Source organism: Entelurus aequoreus, linkage group LG01 (genome assembly GCF_033978785.1).
Source record: "Entelurus aequoreus isolate RoL-2023_Sb linkage group LG01, RoL_Eaeq_v1.1, whole genome shotgun sequence".
Lineage (NCBI taxonomy): Eukaryota > Metazoa > Chordata > Actinopteri > Syngnathiformes > Syngnathidae > Entelurus > Entelurus aequoreus.
The window spans coordinates 14,530,471-14,556,065 of NC_084731.1; the positions used below are offsets into that span (position 1 = coordinate 14,530,471).

The following is a 25,595-nucleotide window of genomic DNA, read 5'->3' on the forward strand; positions in this document are numbered from 1 at the left end:
TACGCGTACCCCTGGGGGTACTTGAAGGTATGCCAAGGGGTACGTGAGATTTTTTTTAAATGTCTTGTCAAAAAGATCTGTGAAAAGAAATGCAACAATGCAATATTCAGTGTTGACAGCTAGATTTTTTGTGGACATGTTCCATAAATATTGATGTTAAAGATTTCTTTTTTTGTGAAGAAATGTTTAGAATTAAGTTCATGAATCCAGATGGATCTCTATTACAGTCCCCAAAGAGGGCACTTTAAGTTGATGATTACTTCTATGTGTAGAAATCTTTATTTATAATTGAGTCACTTGTTTATTTTTCAACAAGTTTTTAGTTATTTTTATATCTCTTTTCCAAATAGTTCAAGAAAGACCACAACAAATGAGCAATATTTTGCACTGTTATACAATTTAATAAATCAGAAACTGATGACATAGTGCTGTATTTTACTTCTTTATCTCTTTTTTTCAACCAAAAATGCTTTGCTCTGATTAGGGGGTACTTGAATTAAAAAAATGTTCACAGGGGGTACATCACTGAAAAAAGGTTGAGAACCACTGCATTAGACCAACACCTCTGATCAATTTCTATATTACTTAAAAGAAAACTGGTTTTATTTCATAGAATGCTCCCCAAACATAAATAAAGTCGAATACAAATAAGGCAACAAGATTTTTTTTTAATACATCTGTACAGCAGATATAGATAATCAACATCAACAATATGATTTGTCTGAGTGGCTGGACAGGACAGATTGGAGGGGGAAAAAATAGATTTTTGATTATTATTTAATCGATTAAGTATTGTTACAAATAAGAATCGTGATTAATCTGAATTTTTTTTTTCTTTCTGACATCTAGAAGATATATATATGTTCACTAGATTACAGTAATAATTAATCAAGACAAACTAAGTAAAAAATAATGGAATTCAAAAGACAGAAAGTGGATAAGTGTCTTGCCATTTAACTACTCTTTTCTTCTTAATAATCGACTAAACTGTCGACTTCTTATACTGCCTTGCAGATCTTGTTTATTTCTAAACTGCAAAAGTCATACACAAAGCAAACAACAATGGGCCGCCCAGAAACACCCAACAGTTCTTCTCGACAAGAGAGGAAAATATGCAATTGTAAGACAAAATGGAGTATAAAGCATTGTACACACTCACAACACTGCTAGCATTTAGTGTATCAGTACAAACATATGTGCTCACAAATGATGAAGAAGAGGAACTAGTGGAGTACAACAATATCTGATATCATTATCAGACTTATGGGATAGCGGTAAGATCAAATGAGCTTTGCTTCATTCAACTCCTCAAACTATTTAGGTGCAAACCTGACTGTTTTATTGTGCTAGTAAAGTTAAAAGAGATGTATTGATTGATTAAAAACTTGATGTCATACAGATGAATGAGTCCATAATTGCCAAAACCACCATCACTTTGCCCGTGAATGGCGGCGCTGTGGAGGCGGTCTCCACTGTTGAAAGAGTCCAATACTGCACACGCAGCAGGAAGAGTGGTGAGCAATATTTTGATCACTATTTGTTGGGTGTGGGTGTTAAATATTAATAGTATCGATACCAAGGTGGTATTGGTATCAGATTGATACTTTTGTTGCGGTTCATACGTCCAGCAAATGACTTCAATTTCCTCACATAATACATGCGACTGCAACATCTCTCCTTGTCTACCTGCAAATTTATTTTCAACAAATAACTGCTTGCAAAGGAAGTTATTTTAGTTTTTATTGTTGGATTTTTATTATTGTTGCTTTTTTGTTGGAATGATTAGCAACGTTTTCCTTAATTGTGTGTAGTTGAACATAACAAAATTATTTATTTTTATTTCATCATGTTTTCCACTGGTCATTAAGTCATTAAATGGATTTTGCGAAAATTAAGCCCTTTTAAAAAGCATTAAATACGATGTCCAGAGACATTACAAAAAAATTCATACAATTGCAATGGGCAACACAACAAAATCAACCACCCGACCCGGTTTTTCTGGGAATAAACTGCAGTTTAAGATGTTCAATATTTATTGAGGTGCAATTTTTGCCAGCACATGTTGAGTCCATTTTATTTTGATGTTTGTTTACGTATTTAGGATAGCTGACCATCTAATTACAATGGTTAAAAATGGTACAGTAATAAACATGTTTATAGCGCTTGAAGGGGTTATTTTCATATTACATATTATGATTACATTAGTGCCATATTTGGCCACAGTTATGTAAACATGTCAACTATTTCACATTATCACTATCAAATGCTTACAATTTTGTCCATAGAGACAATTGTATGCTATGAATACATTGATTTATATTGTTGCATTTAGTTTTATTAGCACAAAATGTTTCCTGTGTTATCATAATCAAGAAGTGCATTTATTTAATGATTTTATATCAAATTGGTATCGGCGATAATAGCAGCGTGTTTACTTGGTATCAGAGCGATAGCAAAAACTGACCATTATCGCCCACCCCATCACTTGTAGTTCTGCTCTGGTACGGTTTGTTTTTGAAGATTGTTAAACGTGGCGTGATGTGATTGTGTCGACAGTTGCTCAAGCCTTGCCTGAAACAACCTCTATTGAACTATCGGAGACCAACAGTGAAGCCACACCAGCCTCACATCTCCCCACCCTACTGAAAACCCCCAAAGCCAAAGCGGGAGGGAAGCAACATCAGTTTGTCAGCAAAACTGTGAGACATTGCTTGTTTATACTGTATCGGTGTGTTTTCTCTTGTTGAGCATGACCACCTCATCATGTTGTCACCAGTCTACACATGCATGGCAGTGCACACTAAAACCTTCTTCTCATTCTGGCAAAGGTGATCAAATCAGAGTTCTGTGCACCATGTGGAAGGAGGACCAAGTTCGGCAAGATATATCTCCGCTGTCAGGATTGCAGGGTGGTGACCCATCCCGAGTGTCGTGACGCTTGCCCCCTTCCTTGTAATCCTGTAGCCGTCAACACTCCCGTCGGGACCGCAGAGGTGCAGCACGCCTCTCTCAGGGCTTCCGCTCGTCAGTTATAGAAGTTGAACTTTAATCTGTTTGCAGAGCACCCTGGACGACTTTGCCCCTGTCACCTCTCCGAGGATCCCAGCTTTGGTCATCTACTGCATCAAAGAGATCGAACACAGGGGGCTTCATGAGGTAAGCTGCCATGCTGCTTTTCAGACATTCTTTGTTTTGTTCCCCTGGATGACTGTTTTGTTTTTGCTTAAAATAATCTTGACAGAGATAATATTATTGTGTTCGAAATAGGGGTGTAACGGTACACAAAAATTTCGGTTTGGTACGTACCTCGGTTTAGAGATCACAGTTCGGTTCATTTTCGGTACAGTAAGAAAACAACAAAATATAAATGTTTTGGTTATTTACCAAATGTGTAAACAATGGCATAACATACATATACACACAGGGTCCATTGCCAGGGTTAATGTGGTCAACATATAAAATAAAAACTAAATAAGATAAGGCTCAGAATGGTTTCTTAACAAAACCTTTCTACATATAAAGTGCTTTTTTTGATTGATTGATTAAGACTTTTATTAGTAGATTGCACAGTACAGTACATATTCCGTACAATTGACCACTAAATGGTAACACCCGAATACGTTTTTCAACTTGTTTAAGTCGGGGTCCACGTTAATCAATATTAAACTGCCTCAAGTTGTTGCTCAGATTAAATAAAATGACAAAACTTTTCTTCTACATATAAAAAGTGCAACATTAAACCGTTTCAAGTCAACTCAGCCTCAGATTAACTTTTCTTTTCGCCCCCCAGCCTGGCTAACTTGGCAGTAAGAGGATATATGGACTCATTGTTCTTCCACCATAGAAGAGGGTCAAAATGTAGTTTTTAATGCAATATGGTCTTAAATCTGCTGCTATAAAAACATTTGTTATTGCTTTAGCCCTGTGTTGCACCTTTCCTGCTTCCGGCTCTCAGACCGTAGTCGAGGAGCGCAGGGGAGACACTTCTCCAGTGCCGATGTATTCTCGGGAGCAACATCTTTCACTCTACCCGGCAGTGGGTCTCCACAGCTCCGGACTCCAGGGTAAATGACGAGTCCGGCGATTAGTTGCAAATCGTGGCTTTATTGAGGTCTTGCACACAGCTAATCCAACAAACACTAGCCACTCCCCGCACTCACACTACCGCTCCCTCACTTCGCTCGCCCACACACTCACCTCACATGCTGTCACGTATTGAAGAGCCACACACACACATACGCTACTCTCATAACACGTGCTAACCCGTTTGAAGCGTCACCACCGTATTCAAGCAGCCTCTCCTCGGCGAGTCAGGCAGGGCTAAAGCAATAACAAATGTTTTTATAGCAGCAGATATAAGTCCATATTGCATTAAAAACTAGATTTTGACCCACTTCTATGGTGGAAGAGCAATAAGCCCATATATCCTCTTACTGCCAAGTTAGCCAGGCTGGGGGGGGGGGAAGAAAAGTTAATCTGAGGCTGAGTTGACTTGAAACTGTTTAATGTTGTACTTTTTATATGTAGAAGAAAAGTTTTGTCATTTTATTTAATCTGAGTAACAACTTGAGGCAGTTTAATGTTGATTAACGTGGACCCCGACTTAAACAAGTTGAAAAACTTATTGGGGTGTTGCCATTTAATGGTCAATTGTACGGAATATGCACTGTACTGTGCAATCTAGTAATAAAAGTCTCAATCAATCAAAAAAAAGGCACTTTATATGTAGAAAGGTTTCGTTAAGAAACCATTCTGAGCCTTACCTTATTTAGTTTTTATTTTATATATGTTGACCACATTAACCGTGTAAATGGACCCTGTGTGTATATGTACAGGTATGTTATGCCATTGTTTACAAATTTGGTAAATAAATAACCCAAAAATTTATATTTTGTTGTTTTCTTACTGTACCGAAAATGAACCGAACCGTGACCTCCAAACCGAGGTACGTACCGAACCGAAATTTTTGTGTACCGTCACACCCCTACTATTTTGTTTTTGTTTAAAATAATCTTGACAGAGATAATATTATTCTGTTCGAAATGAAGATAAATGATTCAATGAAAATATTTTATGAATAGTGTTTGTTCACGCCATGTTTAAAGAAGTAAAAACACCCTCTCTATACAGGTTGGCCTGTACAGAATCTCTGGCCAGGAGCGTCAGGTGAAAGATCTGAAAGAGAAGCTGATAAGGGGGAAGACCCTGCCGCCACTTAGCAAAGTAGAAGACATCAATGTCATCACAGGCGTTCTCAAAGACTTCCTCAGGAACCTCCCGGAGCCACTGCTCACCTTCCGCCTGACCAAAGCCTTCATGGAGGCAGCCGGTCAGTTTCTAAGTCTCGCCATCTGCAGCAGTGTTTGTCAAAAAGTGGGTCGAGCAACACGAGAGATTTTCCGTTATTTGTGTCTACACTCTAGTGTTCATGTTAGCACGATACACAAGCGTGCAGCCAGGTGGTAAGCAGTGCTCAATCTAATCAGCAGGCTCCCTGTTCTACCCAGTAGAAGTAGTAAGTACTAGGGATGTCCGGTAATGGCTTTTTTGCCGATATTCCGATATTGTCCAACTTTTAATTACTGATTCCGATATCAGCCGATACCGATATATACAGTCGTGGAATTAACACATTATTATGCCTAATTTTGTTGTGATGCCCCGCTGGATGCATTAAACAATGTAACAAGGTTTTCTAAAATAAATCAACTCAAGTTATGGAAGAAAATGCCAACATGGCACTGCCATATTTATTATTGAAGTCACAAAGTGCATTATTTTTTTAACATGCCTCAAAACAGCAGCTTGGAATTTGGGACATGAGGTGGTTGAGGTGGGCGAGGTTGAGGTGTGGGGGGGTATAGCGGGGGGTGTATATTGTAGGAAGAGTTAGTGCTGCAAGGGGTTCTGGGTATTTGTTCTGTTGTGTTTATGTTGTGTTACGGTGCGGATGTTCTCCCGAAATGTGTTTGTCATTCTTGTTTGGTGTGGGTTCACAGTGTGGCGCATATTTGTAACAGTGTTAAAGTTGTTTATACGGACACCCTCAGTGTGACCTGTATGGCTTTTGTAGTAGAATTTCTGACCTTTGAACTATATTTCGTGTCTATTAAGAATGTCTGCTCATTTCATTTGTCTTCTATTCTATACCATTGAATAGACCAGATGTAGGACAAAGTTGAATATGGAGTCGTGCCGACCAGTCTACAAAATGTTTTGATTGTCTAAGCATGACTAAGGGATTCAAGGATGGTGCAAAACAAACAGGTCGAAAACAACGGGACCTTGACGCATGAGGGAAACAGATAAAATGGGCAGGAGACCAGGACTCTAGAGAGATTGCTTGATTCGTGTGTCCTCCGGAGGACGTTTGTTTGTCTGCTGGGACAGCTCAATCCGACTTGCACTTTTGACTATGGGTAAATACATTTTTTGTACTAAATTCACTTTTGTTGCTGTTTAAGCTTCGGACAATCCACTACACTGTTGACCAAGTATGCATTGCATTCACTTGTGTGTGTGAAAAGCCGTGGATATTATGTGATTGGGCCGGCATGCAAAGGCAGTGCCTTTAAGGCACGCCCCCAATATTGTTGTCTGGGTAGAAATCAGGAGACATTCGGGAGAATGGTTGCCCCGGGAGATTTTCGGGAGGGTTGGCAAGTATGACTGGGAGGCTTAACTGCTCTGTACTTCTCCCTACGTCCGTGTACCACTCCGTACAGCGGCGTTTTAAAAAGTCATACATTTTACTTTTTGGAACCGATACCGATAATTTCCGATATTACATTTTAAAGCATTTATCGGCCGATAATATCGGCAGTCTTATATTATAGGACATCTCTAGTAAGTACACATGTACAGGGCTAACAGAGGCGAAGAGATGACGAAGTTTGTGACAGGAATGAAAAGAAAAAAGAAGTCGTGTTGTACAGATAAATAAATTGAATACTGAAAAAAAATTCCATATATTAGCGGCACTAGAAGCCGCAGATATATTCGTTGCGAAATGAGTAATTTACAGTGAAAGATTTTGTAATTGTTTATTTACATACCTTAATTGTTTCCAAATGGTGCCTGTCAAATGGCAGTAAAACGTATGATCAAACAAAACAGAAGTCACAATCATGGACCCACTGGCTGCAGAAGCGAGCTCTCCAATCAGCTTAACAGACTCAATAACTACAGCGACGTCTTGGTGAATTTACTGAGGAGTTTATGAAACTGAAACGAAACAAAAAGAATGCCGATGTAATTTAATAATACTAACACAGACACTCTTCAACGTGTTAGCATATTAGCTAATGCTACCGACGCTCGCTTGATTACGTTACGACAGCACGTGCAAATATGCATGAAAAAACTCCTGCAGACATCACACATGGGACGCTTTAGTAAGTATAAATAGTTTTAGTGTTAATGTATATCTTACAAACATTGCTAGGAGTGATGAATGAAGATTCCATATGAATTGAAAACGCTATGGACGGCACTTCTACTTTCGGTTGAAAGCTCTAAAAAGAAGAGCATTGCATTTGCATAATGGTCGTCGTCGATGAAAAATCCATAAATTAGCCACACTGTTATTTAAGCCGCAGGGTGCAAAGTGTAGGAAAAAGTAGCGGCTTTTTGTCCAGAATTTGTAGTCATTTAATCAGAAAATAATTGCGAAGCATTGAAACTGATTCAAGGTTTCTACAAATGTTGTAGAAATCCAGGATGAAGGTAACAGTCTTGCCATGTTGTACCAGACCATCAGCGGGCTCCCTCAACCCAACCGAGACACTCTGGCCTGCCTGATGATTCACCTCCAGAAGTAACTTTCTTTCACTACCCCTCCCAGCGTCTCAAAGTTGACATCAGCCGTGACCTCCGTTTTTTTCCCTGCAGGGTGTCTAAAAGTGTGGACACAAAGATGGACGTGACAAACCTGGCCAGGGTGTTTGGACCTACCCTTGTGGGCCATGCCATTCCCAACCCGGACCCCATGACTATCTTAAATGACACTCCCAAACAACCAAGAGTGAGTGTAACTGTTAGCAGTGCATTATTTAATTACCAGCCTAGTTAGTGCGATTGGTATCTTGTTCCTCGGGATTGGATTGGACTCGTTTTTCTGCTTTTCCAGGTAGTTGAACGCTTTCTCAGTATCCCGGCAAGCTACTGGGGCCAGTATGCTTATCCAGATAATCTCGAGTCCGACAATGCTCACCTGACTGAGACGCCGAATCTCAGAGGTAATGTGTGAAGTGTGTACAAGCGGACACAGCTGCAACTAAGAACCAGCTGATGCCGGTGTGTTCTTTCAGTAAGTATTCTAGGACCAGTGACCACTCCTGAGCACCAGATGATGAACAAGACCCCCTCCTCCAGCTCACTGTCACAACGTATGATGCAGACCCTCTCCAGCACAACCCTGTAAGTCCACGCACCTTCTCAAACACACACATAGTCCTTTTCCACTGTAGCCAAATCTGCTGTTGGTGTAGTTTTAGTTCGAACCTGAACAGATGCTAGCCGCGAACTGACTACGTCGTTTTCATTTGCCATTGTCCTGGTGAGCCGTGTCATTGCGTAACGGGGAACATACACTACCGTTCAAAAGTTTGGGGTCACATTGAAATGTCCTTATTTTCAATGAAGATAACTTTAAACTAGTCTTAACTTTAAAGAAATACACTCTATACATTGCTAATGTGGTAAATGACTATTCTAGCTGCAAATGTCTGGTTTTTGTTGCAATATCTACATAGGTGTATAGAGGCCCATTTCCAGCAACTATCACTCCAGTGTTCTAATGGTACAATGTGTTTGCTCATTGGCTCAGAAGGCTAATTGATGATTAGAAAATCCTTGTGCAATCATGCTCACACATCTGAAAACAGTTTAGCTCGTTACAGAAGCTACAAAACTGACCATCCTTTGAGCAGATTGAGTTTCTGGAGCATCACATTTGTGGGGTCAATTAAACGCTCAAAATGGCCAGAAAAAGAGAACTTTCATCTGAAACTCGACAGTCTATTCTTGTTCTTAGAAATGTAGACTATTCCACAAAATTGTTTGGGTGACCCCAAACTTTTGAACGGTAGTGTAATGCCTTTATGTACCTGTGCAAAAGGCACAGATGCGCATAGCCGTAACTAGAGATGTCCGATAATATCGGCCGATAAATGTAATATTGGAAATTATCTGTATCGGTTTCAACCTCCCAATTTTCCCGGGAGACTCCCGAATACCATTCTCCCGAATGTCTCCCGATTTCCACCCGGACAACATTATTGGGGGCACTGCCTTCAGCGTCCTCTACAACCTGTCGTCACGTCCGCTTTTCCTCCATACAAACAGCGTGCCGGCCCAGTCACATAATATATGCGGCTTTTATACACACATAAGAGAATGCAAGGCATACTTGGTCAACAGCCATACAGGTCACACTGAGGGTGGCCGTATAAACAACTTTAACACTGTTACAAATATGCGCCACACTGTGAGCCCACACCAAACAAGAATGACAAACACATTTCGGGAGAACATCCGCACCGTAACACACATAAACACAACAGAACAAATACCCAGAACCCCTTGCAGCACTAACTCTTCCGGGACGCTACAATATACACCCCCCGCTACCACCAACCCCCCCCCCCCCCCCTCAAGGTTCGCAAGTATGCTCTAGTACAGTGGTCCCCAACCACCGGGCCGATTGGTACCAGGCCGCGCAAGAAATAAAAAAAAAATATATATATGTATATATATTTAAAAAAAAAAAATTAAATCAACATAAAAAACACAATATATACATATTATGTATGTGTATGTCAATATAGATCAATACAGTCTGCAGGGATACAGTCCATAAGCACGCATGATTGTATTTCTTTATGGGGAAAAAAAAATGACCCCCCCCCCGGTCCGTGGGACAAATTTTCAAGCGTTGACCGGTCCCCAGCTACAAAAAGGTTGGGGACCACTGCTCTAGTATACTTTGGACTGAAGCTGTGTGCCTTCATTGTTTTTGTAGTTTTGAGGCATGTTTAAAAAAATAATGCACTTTGTGAAAGTCAAAGTATAGTATTTCCCATAGTTGTAATGGGTATTAGAATTATCTCAGAGAGAGCATGACCCAAATTCCAAGCTGCTGTTTGGAGGCATGTTAAAAAAAATAATGCACTTTGTGACTTCAATAATAAATATGGCAGTGCCATGTTGGCACTTTTTTTCCATAACTGGAGTTGAAGTTGTTCTCTTATTTTGGAAAACCTTGTTTTTGATTGATTGATTGAAACTTTTATTAGTAGATTGCACAGAACAGTTCATATTCCGTACAATTGACCACTAAATGGTAACACCCCAATAAGTTTTTCAACTTGTTTTTCAGCTTGTTTATGAATTGATTAACACATTAATCAATTCATGGTAAAGTTACATTGTTTAATGCATCCAGCGGGGCATCACAACAGAATTAGGCATAATAATGTGTTAATTCCACGACTGTATATATCGGTATCGGTTGATATCGGAATCGGTAATTAAGAGTTGGACAATATCGGAAATCGGCAAAAAAGCCATTATCGGACATCTCTAGCCGTAACTACCATTGAGGACACCGAGGTCATGTCCTCTGTATTTTTTTAGGTGACAAAAGGATGATATGTAAATATACTTTGTCGAGGACATTGTGTGCGGTAGATCATCCTCTCTCAATATACGATCTTTGGTCATGCTACAACTCCAACAACGTGACACAAAGAATTCCACTTTTACGTTAAACATCATCCGCTGTCAACATAACGTTAACATGAAATCATACTTCCATCCATCTTCTCCTTATCCTGGCATTGTTGGGATATAAACAGAAACATATTTTGACATTTAGGGCAGACAATAGATGTATGAAAATATGTAATAGATAGTAATGCTGGATAACAATTAAAAACTAAAAAAAAAAAAAAAAAAATTCAATATGCTAAACTTCAGGACAATAATAATCATGCTGATTGTCAAATATGTTAGATGAGTGATAGATAGTTTCAGCTCATTTAAAGTTTTTGTTATTCTGGAAATTCATTGTGTTGCTCAAGATAATATAATGTATTTGGTGCTGGCATACCCATGATTAGTTCCTCTTGGACAACTAAATTTTTCATCCATCCGTCTTCCTCGGTGTCTCCAACCGGTAGGAGACAACCAATTTTTGACCTCGGTATTCAGTGTTTCCCATAAACTGCCAAGATACCTGTGGCGGTGGGGGCGTGGCTATGGGCGTGGTCACAATGACATCATCGAGTAATTTGCTACAATGATATGATTTTCTCTAAAAAGGCTCAAAAAATGTATACTTACTAATTAATAATAACAGTGTTGTTTTAAACGTCCATCCAGCCATCCATCCATCCATTTTACAATATAATTACAACACTTTATGTACATATTTATATTACAGATTTGAACAATAATTTATTCACTGAAATATATTTAATTGTGGTTCTTACAAAAAATATATCTTGTAAAAATATAAAAGCTAAAATGCCTCTTAAAGCTCTGCCCCTTTAATTAGTGCATACTAAATCATTTAACTTCAGCCTACTACTACAACCATATTATTTACCAGCAACATAAAGTGAAACAGAGGCAGAGGTGTCCTGCCACAGTCAGTAACAAATAAACAGAAAACAGTAGTGGTGGTAGATAGACACAAAGCTTCATCAAACATCTGATCCACTGAACAAAGAGCTCCAAAAATCTTGATCCTACACTTCTCTTTTGTAAAGTAAATCTGAACAGCCGGTATGGGTATCTACATCAACTATATGATTTGCCTGAGAAGCTGGACAGGACAAAATAAATAAATAAATAAATAATAATAATAATAATAAAAAATAAAAATAAAAATGTTTGTGGTGGCCTTAATTCTTTCGTGGCGGGCCGCCACAAATAAATGAATGTGTGGGAAACACTGGTATTTATGAAATCCCAGTTACGGCCCTGCAGATGCGTGAATTATTCATCGAACGTTTGGAGGAGGAGAAATTACCGGTTTGATTGATGTCAGCCTGGGCCAATGAAGGCGCAGTAATGTAAGGGATACGGACCAATCAGGACCGAAGAAGGGAGCAGTGACCAAGCGATAGTGGCGGGTCGATCGACCCAAACATCGATACAGGCTACCGATACCGGGTGTTATCGATAATATTGTTTGAGAATAACTTAACAAAAGCAAATACTACTATTGGCTCTCAATTAAATTGCGTAAAGCCCTCATTTGTCCAATAACTTACTCCCTGACTTTGTAAACATTATATTAATCAAGTATATATTCATGCGTACTATACAGCAGCTATTTCGGTGACTGTCCACGCAGTTAACATCTGTAATTTGCCAACGTTTCTTTCTTTGAGCTAAAGTCACAGACCATGACAGTGGTAAGGTTACTTTTTTGTGTGTTTTGGAAGGTCTGAACAATATTGCACCACTCAAGCTAGTGTTAACGAATTGCACGGTAATATACAGTATCCAGCCATCACTCCAGCCCCACTTCATTATGCCTCTCAGCCCAGCAAGCTTTTGGAGCCAAACGTTAAAAAAACCAACGCTCCAGTGCGGCATCCCTGTGGAACCTCGATAATGGAAAACAAAAGCACTCAAAACCTGCTCTGAACCAGCTCTCCAGCAGCCACAGTGGAAAAAGGGCTATTAGTCATCATATTATGTGCATGTACACAATTTGCCATCAGCCACGCTACACAATATTCTTTAATATTTTTGTTTCCTCAGAGGGAGTGTTTATAAGTGTTTGTGTACTCCACTGTAGAGAGTAGTACAAGGTGTTTATTTGACAGTAGGCATTTCTTTGTATATGTGCTTGTTGGTTGATAGATTTTTACCACTTTTGACTTCATTATAATGGTAAGGAATATGCAAGGTATAATATAAATTCCTGTTTTTTTGCATACGTGACAGCATGAGCATTTAAAGTTAATGTCTGTTAGAATGTGCATTTGCTGTGCGGCTTTAAGACTTTTTTGATCCGTAATACGTGCTATTGCTGTGACCTAGAGGCACTTCCATATGAGGGGCCGTTAGGGACATTATTCAGAATGACCTATTACCTCCTACTACTGAAATGCTCTCACATAAACAACTGAAATGTTTTCCTCTCACACACACTACTGAAACACTCTTATACACACTACTGAAATGCTCACATAAACAACTGAAATGTTTTCCTCCCACACACACTACTGAAACACTCTTATACACACTACTGAAATGCTCTCACATACACTATTGAAATATATATATATTATATATATATATTATAAATATATATATTCTCCGCTGAACCCCTCAAATTATGAAGTAGATCTCCTGCCTTGGTTAAGCTACTTCAGTGTTTTTCAACCACTGTGCCGCGGCACACTAGTGTGCCGTGAGATATTGTCTGGTGTGCCGTGGGAAATTATGCAACTTTACCTAATTGGTCCAAAAAATATTTTTTGCAAAACAATAATTATAATATTGAAGCTTTTATTAGTAGATTGCACAGTACAGTGCATACTCCGTACAATTGACCACTAAATGGTAACACCCGAATACGTTTTTCAACTTGTTTAAGTCGGGATCCACGTAAATCAATAATGTGCCGTTGTCTAGTGCAGTGTTTTTCAACCTCTTTTGGTATGTAAAAGGTATATAACGCTTAAACCAAAAATGAACAAAAGGCAAGTCCCGCTAGGAAAAGGCACTGAAGCATAGGGAAGGCTATGCAAAACTAAAGTAAAACTGAACTGGCTACAAAGTAAACAAAAACAGAATGCTGGACGACAGCAAAAACTTACATCGTGAGGACCAGAGACGGCGTCCACAAAGTACATCCGTACATGACATGACAATCAACAGTGTCCCCACAAAGAAATATAGAGTACGCACAACTTAAATAGTCTTGATTGTGGAAACAAAGCAGGTGCGAGCAATAGAACTCAAAGGAAGGCGTGACGCTGCTACAGGAGAACACCAACAAAACAGGAAGGGTCACCAAATTAACAGCGCAAGACAGGAACTAAAGCACTACACACAGGAAACTACAACAAAAACTCAAAATAAGACATGACAACCTGGTGGAGTGTCATTTTTTAACCTTTTCTGCTGGGGGTGTGCCTCCGTTTTTTTTTTAACCCTCCTATTGACCTCGATTTTTGCCTACACCATCGTTCCTCAGGGGTCACATAGACCCCAGAGATGTAAAGCTCTATAAGTTGTTGTGTGTGGGAGTAAGACACATGATCCAATTGACTTTTTTGTGCTCCCAAGTCTTCTGAACACAGAGAAGTCAACTCTGAGTCGATCTGACCATCATACACTGAATTATTGTTGTTTGAATACCGTTTGGTGTCAAATTTGACCGTTTTTTATTGATTTTTTGGCACACTACGCCCCCCCCCCCAGATAACCTCCCAGTGGTAAACCACTTATTTGTGCTCCTAGGTCCCCTGAACACAAAGAAACAAATTGTGAGTCAATCCAACCATCTTAGACCGAGTTATCGCAGTTTGAATACTGTTAGGCGGCCATCATTGAATGTGACCGAATTGTATTAATTGTATGGTGTTGTTGTTGTTGTTGTTTTTTGCCATTTAGATTGCACTTAGTCAGGCTTCTACCCTAAGACCAGCTATAGCTCTTAGGGTCATGGAAGCACGCAAACCCCCTGACCACGATAAGGTGGCAATCCTCCAGGGGGAAGTTTTTTATAACTTTTTTTTTTTTTCTTTTTTTTTTTCTTTTTTTTTTTTTTCAACAACAACAAATATCTGACCGTTGGCCATTTGGAGTGTCCATTTGAAAATAACAATATTCGTCTCACTCTCCAAGAAAGGGTCAAGCACAAACCCTCTGACCAGGATAAGGTGGCAATCCTCAATGGGGGAAGTTTTTTTATTACTCTTTATATTTTGTATTTTTTTTTTTTTTGTTTTGTTTTTTTTCAACAACAACAAATATCTGACCATTGGCCGGCCATTTGGAGTGTCCATATTTGAAGAAAAAAATAACAAGACAGTAGGCTATTTACCAAAAATATTGTCTTATTTCAAAAAAACTAAAATACTGTAAAAGTCTGCCACTCCTATTTTTTCACAGACTGCAAAAAGTAGCCTAGAGTCTACCTCTCTCAAGAAATGTAAAACAAATGAAAAATGGCAATATTCATCCCCCACTCTCCAAGAAAGGGTAAAGCACTACTGGGCACATGATCCACAACGGATGTGCTCCTTGCAGATGTATTTGCCACATCCCCCACATGTATTAGTTGTCTTGTTATCGTTCCTAGTGGAACAGATCTGGCACCTGCCTCGTTTTTGCCCTCTGGCCACTGGAGGATTGGAGGTGTGTGCCTCCCTCTGAACATCCTCCACTATCACCACAGCAGCCGCTGAGGCTCTTGGTAGGACAACTCTTCGTGCAATTTGGGGTTGCACCAGCGCGTACCCCAGCTGTTCCAGGAACAGCCTCCTCCGGTACAGCTTTTCGCTGTTCCAGCCTTCACTGATCTCCCTCCAAAGCACAAAAGCGTTGTAGGCACTCACATCGATGATGTTGAAGAATACAACAAGGGGCCATCGTGCAGTCATGCGTCGGCAGCTGTACGTGCCTGTGACTTTATCCAGGTTGTCAACACCACCCTTTGTGGCATTGTAGTCCAACACCATTTGTGGCTTCTTGTCCTCCCTGGTGCTGAGCTGGGCATCCTTGTGCATCGTACTCATGAGCACAACGTTCTTCCCTTTCTTGGGGCAATACGAAACAGCTGTGGCGTTCTCAGTGAAGGCAAACACTGAGGATGTAGCCTGTCTGTTCTTGATTGCAACAAGCTCAGAGGGAAGCTCTGGCTTGTTCTTGCGGACTGTCCCCAGCATGGTGACTTTCCGCTTTGCGAGTTCTTCACCAAGGGCATAGGAGGTGAAGAAGTTGTCGCACGTTATATTGTGCCCCTCCAGTCCCTCAGCCATGTCCAGGACAACCCTCATGCCCTGATTTTTTTCAGGTGCTTCCCCAGGGGCTTTGCCGGTGTAGACCTGCATATTCCAGGCATAGCTCGACTGGGCATCACATGCTGCCCATATTTTAATGCCGTATTTGGCTGGTTTACTCGGGATGTACTGTCTAAATGGACAGCGGCCACGAAACGCCACCAGACATTCATCCACAGTCACATGGGGGCCTGGGTTGTAAAGCAATGGCAGTTGCTGAACCCACTTGTCCCATACATCCCGGATAGCTGCCAGCTTGTCATGTTCTCTCCGGCCCTGTCTTTTCTCTCTGTCATCGAACCGTAGGACACGAGACATAATATGGAATTTCTTCAGAGACATGGTGGCTGGGAAGATGGCCCTTCCAGTCTCTTTATTCCACAGGCTTTCTGCTGCCTCGCCTTTGGACTTGTACACGCCCCCCAAAATGAGCAACCCGATGTATGCCTGCAAGTCAATTGCATCGATCGGCTTCCAACTGTCCCCAAACACACGACTCCCCTCTAAATTGGTCATCAAGAGTACATGGTTCTCAATTGATGGTGTCATGAGGAGCTCAAATGCAGATTTTATGTCTTGGACACGGCTAATCGCATATCGGGTTGGGCCTGGAACCATTTTGATGACATTACCAGCGCTAAGTCTACCCTGCCGTTGACGTGGGGCAGGGGACCACGACAACTTTCCATTTTTGGACAGGAAAATGTCTGCTGGTGTTCCAGTGTTGACAGGAACTTCAGCATCAAGGGTCTCATCCTCATCAGAGGACGATGCCCCATAATCAGGGTCTTCCACAACATTGTCTTCGATTTCAGACCCATTTTCCTCTATGTCTACCTCTTCACTAAAAACCTGATCCAAAACCTCCTGGACAGAGAACGTCTTGTGGTTTGGCATCATCAAACTCAAAACAAGAGAGAGAGAGAGAGAGAGTATATCACAAACAGCAGCAGAGAAATGGTTTAGAAGGCAAACTCGAAACAAGAGAGAGAGAGAGAGTATATCACAAACAGCAGCAGAGAAATGGTTTAGAAGGCAAACTCGAAACAAGAGAGAGAGAGAGAGAGTATATCACAAACAGCAGCAGAGACAGCAGCAGAGAAATGGTTTAGAAGGCTGCTATGCGAGTGCTTTTATATGTTTGCTCCTCCCCCCTCCCCTCCTCCTGTTCTCACACGGCGCGGGAACGGAATGTTTGAACTGTTCCGACATCCCGCCATTCCGACAGAGTATAAATTATAAATTTATTTTCAAGACCATTTATCTCAGTGGTTTCTGCATCAATTACTAATAAAGATCTACTCACTGCTTTTTTCTGTGTTCAGGGGACTTAGGAGCACAAATAAATGGTTTCCTACTGGGATGTTCGAGGTAGAAAAACGCTAAAATGGCCACCAAACGCTACTCAAACCACACTAGTTCAGCATGTAATAGTCAGATAAACTCACAGTGATTGTTCCATTTCATTTCTTGTGTGACACTTATATGGAAAACTGAGTTTATATGTATTTGTACGTTCAGAAATTACGAAAATCACTTTTGGTCACATTCAAGACCAAGCCTAACAGTATTCAAACTGCAATAACTCGGTCTATGATGGTTGGATTGACTCACTATTTGTTTCTTTGTGTTCAGGGGACTTAGGAGCACACATAAGTAATTTCCCACTGGGGGGTATTTGGTGGGGGGGGGGTGCAATGTGCCGAAATATCTATGGAAAACTGTCAAAATGGCTGCCAAACGATATTAAACCAACAATAATTCAGTGTATGATGGTCAGATCAACTCACAATTGAATTCTCTGTGTTCAGATCACTTGGGAGCACAAAAAAGTCAATTGGATCATGTGTCTCACTCTAACACACAAAGACTTATAGTGCTTTCCAATCCTGGGGTCTATATGACCCCTGAGGAACGATGGCGTGGTCAAAATGTGTACAGAGAAATGAGAAACAATCATGCAGTTGATTTTATATTTTTCTGTGTCTCCCTGATGGATTAGGAAAAGTCATGAAATATTAGGAAGAAAAACTAATGACAACCATCTTTTTAGAGACTCTCAAAATGCCTTGGGGTCACATTGACCCCAAGTGCCTTGGCTCAAAAAAGGTTGAAAAACACTGAGCTACTTGTCGGCAGTTAGGCAGACATTTTGTTCACAAACAACTTGGCTTTAAAAATAAATAAAAAATAACTTGTGTCTGAAAAGGGGTGGGGATTATTGGTAACCGGAATGCAACCTCTCTCATACACACTGGTAAGATGCTCTCATACACATAACTGAAATCCTTGCACACATACTACTGAAATTGTTGTCTCTCACATGCACGTGGTGTGTGTGTGAGAGCATTTCAGTAGTGTGTGTGAGAGCATTTCAGTAGTGTATGTGAGAGCATTTCAGTAGTGTATGTGAGAGCGTTTCAGTAGTGTGTATGAGAGTGTTTCAGTAGTGTGTGTGTGAAAGAAAAACATTTCATTTGTTTATGTGAGAGCATTTCAGTAGTGTATGTAAGAGGTAATTCTGAATAATGTCCCTAGCGGCCCCTCATACTTCCAGGTTTCAGTCTCGAGTCCCATTAGGTTATTGTTCATTTACCTGCGTCAGTGAAGATTTGGGCGTATTTTGAAAGGTTTGAAGGCAAATATATAAGTGATCATGAAAAAATATTTAAAATGGGATGGAAGTGGATTTATATAATTGTAAGAAAGAATATTTTTTGAAAGATGTAAACCATTAATCATTACTGCTTGCCTGGACCTGCTCTTCTTTCGACACTCACAAGGATTTAGAGGAGAAAAGACACAGACACTAAGCTTTTAGTTTCTGTTATGAAAATGGACTATGAAAATATGTCGGATTGTACCAACAATCACAATATTTATTACTAGGACTTAACATGACGTTAGTTTATTTGCACAAGCAGGTTCTTGTAGTTATATTTAGACATAGCAACCACAACCACTACCATGAATTGATTAACGTGGACCCCGACTTAAACAAGTTGAAAAACTTATTCGGGTGTTACCATTTAGTGGTCAATTGTATGTAATATGTAGTGTATTGTGCAATCTACTAATACAATTTTCAATCAATCAAAAACAAAACAACACAAACTAATGCCATCTATTGTCCTTTTCTTACGTTTAGTTTTGCTCTCAAACACTACTAATATAGGGGAGAATAAAGTTAATTGCATCACGGAAAGTTTATCAAACCAATCAAATGTTTAAAAATCGTTTTAGAAAGTGATTGCTGAAGACCGATAATGAAAGAGATATTTTTAACAGACATTTCCTTCGACGCACTCTCTTTTTTTCCCCCTGACTATTACTTTAATGAAATACTTCATTCGGGAGTCCATGGAAGCTTTTTCCCTATCTCTCCATTTGAAGGACTGGAACAGCCAAGAACAGAACAGCTATACGACTCACTCACACTTGTTTTAATGCTACGCTCCAGCTGCTTGACCATGGTGTGAGTTAAGCCGCGTAGAAGACCCAGCAATAGTAGAGTGTCCTGAGATGGGTAGGTCGTTGTCAGGTTCAAACACTGATGGCATCTATTAAACAAGACAAGAAGCAAAGAATTAAACAGACACAGAATTCAATTTGGCTCAATTTGAGGAGAGACGCTTGGACATCTGTACCCTTGCACAGTGTCATTACGCTCTGCCAAAAGATTGTACACCTCCCCTTTTATTTGGACTTTCTCTGACCACATGACAACAGCTAAGGGACGAGGTCGTAAACAACCATCGCCTTTAATTACAACCGTTCAAAAGAAAAGGTCGTAAACGTTCACAGAAAAGGTCGTAAAAGAGTCCAAAAAGAGGTTCAAAAAAGAGATTGTCTGGAACTTGGGCAGATCCTGCCTTCTCTCCGCTTTGTAGTCCTTGGGTTAAAACAATATCTCTCTGTTGATTACAATACATGAAAGAAAACAACACCTTCATGTTGCTTCCCCCCTACACAGTGGAGTTTTACAAGCATTCTTCTTGGCAGGTTCAAAGACAGCTTTTGGTCTTCTCGCTGGGAACTCATTTCAACACAAAGTTTTTGTGATAACTTAAATAAAATTATTCTAACAGGCGTGAGTCATACCAAAGACTATAAAAATGGGAGCCATTACCTCCCTTCTTGGCACTCGGCATCAAGGGTTGGAATTGGGGGTTAGATCACCAAAAATGATTCCCGGGCGCGGCCACCGCTGCTGCTCACTGCTCCCCCCACCTCCCAGGGGGTGATCAAGGGTGATGGGTCAAATGCAGAGAATAATTTCGCCACACCTAGATTGTTTGTGACTATCATTGGTACTTAAACTTTATTAGGGACTGCAATGTCCCTTTGGGACAAAGGACCCTATTGTATTTGTAAGGTTTTATTATTATTCTTTATTATACCACCGCCTCTTTGAGCTGTAATTGACCCCCTTAACATGCTTCAAAACTCACCATATTTGACACACACATCAGGACTGAAAATTGCGATCTAATCCAAAAACCTAGCCCCAAAACTCAAAATTGCGCTCTAGCGCCCCCTAGGAAAAAGACACAGACAAAACTGCCTGTAACTCCCACTAGGAATGTCGGAGAGACATGAAACCCCAATGTAGGTCTCACTTAGACCTAGATTTCATACACTGACATCCTTCAGCAAAAATCAACAGGAAGTTTGCAATTCCCCTTTCAAAACAAAAGTTTAGTAAAAACAGTCACTTTTGCCTCTTTGAGCTATAATGTGACCCCCCTAACATGCTTCAAAACTCACCAAACTGGACACACACATCAGGACTGGCAAAAATTGCGATTTAATTAAAAAAAAAACCCAACCCCAAAACTCAAAATTGCGCTCTAGCGCCCCCTAGGAAGAAAACACAGACACAACTGCTCCTAGGAAGGAAACTCAGACAAAACTGCCTGTAACTTCCAGTAGGAATGTCGTAGAGACATGAAACAAAAACCTCTATGTAGGTCTCACTTAGACCTAGATTTCATACACTGACATCCTTCAGCAAAAATCAACAGGAAGTTTGCAATTCCCCTTTCAAAACAAAAGTTTTGTAAAAACAGTCACTTTTGCCTCTTTGAGCTATAATTTGACCCCCTTAACATGCATCAAAACTCCCCAAACTGGACACACACTTCAGGACTGGCAAAAATTGCGATCTAATAAAAAAAAAACCAACCCCAAAACTCAAAATTGCGCTGTAGCGCCCCCTAGGAAGAAAACACACACAACTGCTCCTAGGAAGGAAACTCAGACAAAACTGCCTGTAACTTCCAGTAGGAACGTCGTAGAGACATGAAACAAAAACCTCTATGTAGGTCTCACTTAGACCTACATTTCATAAACTGACAACCCCCAGCTAAAATCAACAGGAAGTTTGCAATTCCCCCTTCAAAAAAATGTTTTCAAAAATTATCTCCTCTGAGCGCGTTTGTCGTGTCGGCTTCAAACTAGCACAGGAAAGAGATTGAACCCTTGTGATTAAAAGTTGACTATAGAGTTTTAATTACTGCTCCGGTTTGGATTTTATGTGCCGTCAAAGTCGGTCCCGTCCATCGCTGCTTGCAGCTTTAATTTTAAATGTGTTTACTTAGTGGCATTCATAGATGGCTAACAGGCCACCAAGTGAGACCATGTATACTTCTCAAAATAACCATCCTTTTTGTCCTCCCCTGACTACATCTTACAGATTCACAAGCAAGAGCAAAGGATCTGCTAACGCCCGCGGAAACTTTTTCGAGTCTCCACAGCTGAATTAACTGGAATCGAGCGAAACGCTCATAATGTTTGATGTGCTGCAATAATAAGCTCCGTTTCTACGCCAGATACGAGTAAAACTAATGTGCAATTTCTGCATGATTAATGTACTTTTCCACTTTTTTTTTTTTTTTTCTAACCCAAGACAATCCGTGCACATGAAGAATATTTATATCTGTGATTACTAATCAGTTTCTGGACCAAAACTATGCTATCTCCTAAGATGTTCTTTAAGCAGTGTGAGTGCTTTGATGACCAAGCAACCACACAGTCCACCATCCTAAGTATCTCGTCTTGTGTGCTGGACAATTACCATCCTCCACGGAGGAATCTGTGGTTGTTACCACAGCATCCGTGATGGCAATTATGGGAGACGGCACTGGGCAGAAGGGAGAAATAAAAGGGAGAAGGCGTCGGATGCTCGGTCATTGTGCTGGAACACATTTTAATGGCTTTCAGATGACATATTCACTGTGTAGTAAGGCATTTTAGCAATGTATTTAATGACACTTGGGAATGACGCAGTATTTTTGCACTGTATCTGCAACACTGACTAGAGCTTTGCTATGACTACTCACCACTAGAGGCTGCTGTTGTATTACTATTAATATGCAGTTCATACATTGTAACACTAACACATCTTAGCAAGCCCTCTATGATTCTTCTAATTGAAAATGGGGCACAGCAATATCACTTTTTACACTACTGTTTCTAAAAGTATTTTATAGGTTTTATGCCGACCTGTGCCTTTTTTCCTGTTCTATGGTTTTCAAATGAAACGTTATTTTTTATCCCTTCAGTTTGATATTTTTTTGGCTACATTTCCTTCCTTTTTCAAGAGCCTTAACTGGTTGAATGAGGTGTTGGATCAGGGACCAACTATCTGATAAAGCCACATACCTTGATCTTTTCAATTGGATTCCACTGGAGCTCAAAAACACAAAATTGTGCTAAAAATAAAGCATCAAATGGTTTCTTTTTGTTGGTGTTCATTGATTTTGATGGCATTTTGAGGTGAAACGGGCAGGTTTTACGTCCCTCTCCAAACCTGGCCCTTTCAACACTGCAAAAAGTCAGTGTTCAAAAACAAGAAAAAGAAATACAAAAATTAAGGGAATTTTACTTGTACTAAGCAAAATTATCTGCCAAAAGAACAAGAAAATTTGGCTTGTCAAGACTTTACAAAACAAGTAAAATTAGCTAACCTCAATGAACCCAAAAATACCTTAAAATAAGTATATTCTCACTAATAAGTGCACTTTTGTTGGTAGAAAAAAAGAGACCTTTTTGCTCAATATGTTGAAAAATATTCTTAAATGAAGTAAATGCTAGTGCCGTTATCTTGACATAATGATATGCGCTCGGCATTACATTTCTTGAAACCAGCAAGCTTATACTAAAAACTAATTTATTGTTCTTAATGGAAAGGCAACAAGGCAAGCGCTTGTTACTCTCGGGGTCTCCTAGCCACTCAGGCAAATCCTATTGTCTAAAAATGCATTTTTCCATGGATAACATGACATCATCGCGCCAAGTGCGTGCTCTTTCAGTCAATTAGTGCGCATATATACAGCCCGGCCCCCGGCCTAAACATTTTTAATTGTAATTTTGAAGAATTTATTTTTGTTAGAAATGTCACATGGTAAATGTTTAAATATCAGTTTACTGTACTGTGCCAACTGTACTACTATATGAGTATGTATGTTCTATTGTTTCATTGAAAATAAAACAGCAAAGTCTGTCATCTGTTTTAATTATGAGACACAATTGTGTCAAAGTCATGATTTTTTATTTCATGCTTGAAGTAAGAAATTATTTTAAAAAAGTAGTTTTATACTTGTGAGTGTTGATGACACAGCTTTGCAACAGTTGATATTCTAGTTTCAAGCATGTTTTACTCAATATAGGTCATCAAATCTCAGCAACAAGCTGTAATATCTTACTGAGATCATTTAGGAGCAAAACAAGTAAAACACTCTAACATAAACTGCTTAGTGAGAAGAATTATCTTTTCAGACAAAAAATAAGCAAATATCACCCTTATTTGAGATATTTCATCTTACTTAGATTTCAGTTTTTGCAGTGAAAAGGTCTTCCATTTTGGACTCGAACATGCTTTGGAATTAATTGCGCGAGTGTTTGCGCTCAACGTGTAAAAAACAGTCGTGCTTTTCCTGGCAAAACACATTTATGATGACGTACACATGGTGTGATTGGTAAGCTCCTGTAGTACGCTCAGCTACCAGTTACTCTCCGAAGCTATCCCCGGAGAATGGTAGCAAGCTACACTACAAGCGACATGACAAAAGTACATTTAACAGCATTTAGACTGAAAGATGACGCCAGTAAACAAACACCAAAACTTTAATTGTTCTATTGGGAATATAGAACGTTACACACGGTGCTCAAAAATCTGTCGGGGCACCTGCTGATTGGGCTGGGCATTGCTCTGGTGCATCGTCAAATTCGTAAGACGATGGCAGCCACTCAAGGAGCCCAAAGGCTGTTCGTCGCAATGGAAGGTTTGGGCCGGGCTCTGGGATCACAGACTGGCGATTTCTGAACTGAATTGCAAGATGGATCACATCATGGAGAAGCTTGAAAAGGAAAAATTGAATATGAGAGCAGCCAGCATGGACGAATAGAACAGACAAGTCATTGTATTGTCTGCTCGCAAAAAACAAACAGCCTAATCTACGATTTGACTCCCTCGAATGGCCTTGACGCTGTGAACAACAGGACCAGGCTGTTCTGAAAACACCCCCGAGGACTCCTCAATGATGGACGCTTTTGACCTCTCTCCCTCCTCCTCGACACCTGGAGTCGAACTTTTGCTTGCATGCAGAACGGCCCCAGTCTATGAACATTACATCATCACACCCAAGACAATGGGCACATACACACACACAACCCCCCTCCCCCACCCCACGCCTTCACCACCGCTTGTTTCCCCTCGGGGTGATGGACGGCTGGCAGCGCTTCATAGCAGCAGTCGCCCTCCAGGGCCCCAACTCCCCGCCCTTCTGTTGCGAGTTGTCGTTATTAAATGTAACGTGTTTATTTGTGCACGGCATGGAGGTTTTTCCCCACTCCAGACTGGACCCCCTTAGGAGCCCAGTCTAGATTGTATTTTTTTACTCATCTTCTTCCACAGCGTTTTACGTTTTTCTTATTTTTTACGGGGCGCCTTTGGCGACCCATCAGCGTTCCTGTTCTGTAACCCTGTACACTTTGTCTAATCTTGAACGGGTTTGTGCTGAAAACATAGTTTCGTTGTACTTGTACAATGACAATAAAGTACTATCCTATCCTATCCTAAAATGCTTTAGTACGACTGTGGTAAGCAATGAAGTTACACCGCTTGATGGATTGTCGGAGCATTACGGCTACCATAGTCAGACGTACTGTGCTTCAACATACGGTTATTATTATGGTGTGTGTGTAGAAGGACCACAAAATGGCACCTATTAGCAGACATCTGGCGAATTGTTTTGCAATATTGCTATCCTTCTTTGTGTGGACACTGTTGATTGTCATGTCATGTACGGATGTACTTTGTGGACGCCGTCTGCTCCACGCGCCGTAAGTCTTTGCTGTCGTCCAGCATTCTGTTTTTGTTTACTTTGCGGCAAGTTCAGTTTTAGTTTAATTTTGCATCACCTTCCCTAAGCTTCAATGCCTTTTCTTAGCGGCACTCGCCTTTTGTCTATTTTTGGTTTAAGCGTTAGATACCTTTTTTTTAACCTGCACACTGCTTGTGATCACGCCAAACCATGTTACCGACGTCTACAAAGCGGAAATATG

The 25,595-nt window shown here is 40.3% G+C and overlaps 1 protein-coding gene across 1 annotated transcript in view; it reads left to right on the forward strand.

Annotated features, from left to right (window-relative positions):
• LOC133648398 (rac GTPase-activating protein 1-like) overlaps positions 1-23,530 on the forward strand; it is a 37,447-nt gene extending 13,917 nt beyond the window's left edge. The window contains exons 8-17 of the mRNA XM_062044451.1: positions 1,400-1,514; positions 2,557-2,699; positions 2,829-2,993; positions 3,061-3,156; positions 5,131-5,329; positions 7,711-7,816; positions 7,891-8,023; positions 8,129-8,237; positions 8,310-8,418; positions 21,724-23,530. Coding sequence (XP_061900435.1) covers positions 1,400-1,514; positions 2,557-2,699; positions 2,829-2,993; positions 3,061-3,156; positions 5,131-5,329; positions 7,711-7,816; positions 7,891-8,023; positions 8,129-8,237; positions 8,310-8,418; positions 21,724-21,793 — 1,245 coding nt within the window. The 3' untranslated portion in view covers positions 21,794-23,530. The remainder of the gene's footprint in view (positions 1-1,399; positions 1,515-2,556; positions 2,700-2,828; positions 2,994-3,060; positions 3,157-5,130; positions 5,330-7,710; positions 7,817-7,890; positions 8,024-8,128; positions 8,238-8,309; positions 8,419-21,723) is intronic.
• Positions 23,531-25,595: the final 2,065 nt, after the last annotated feature.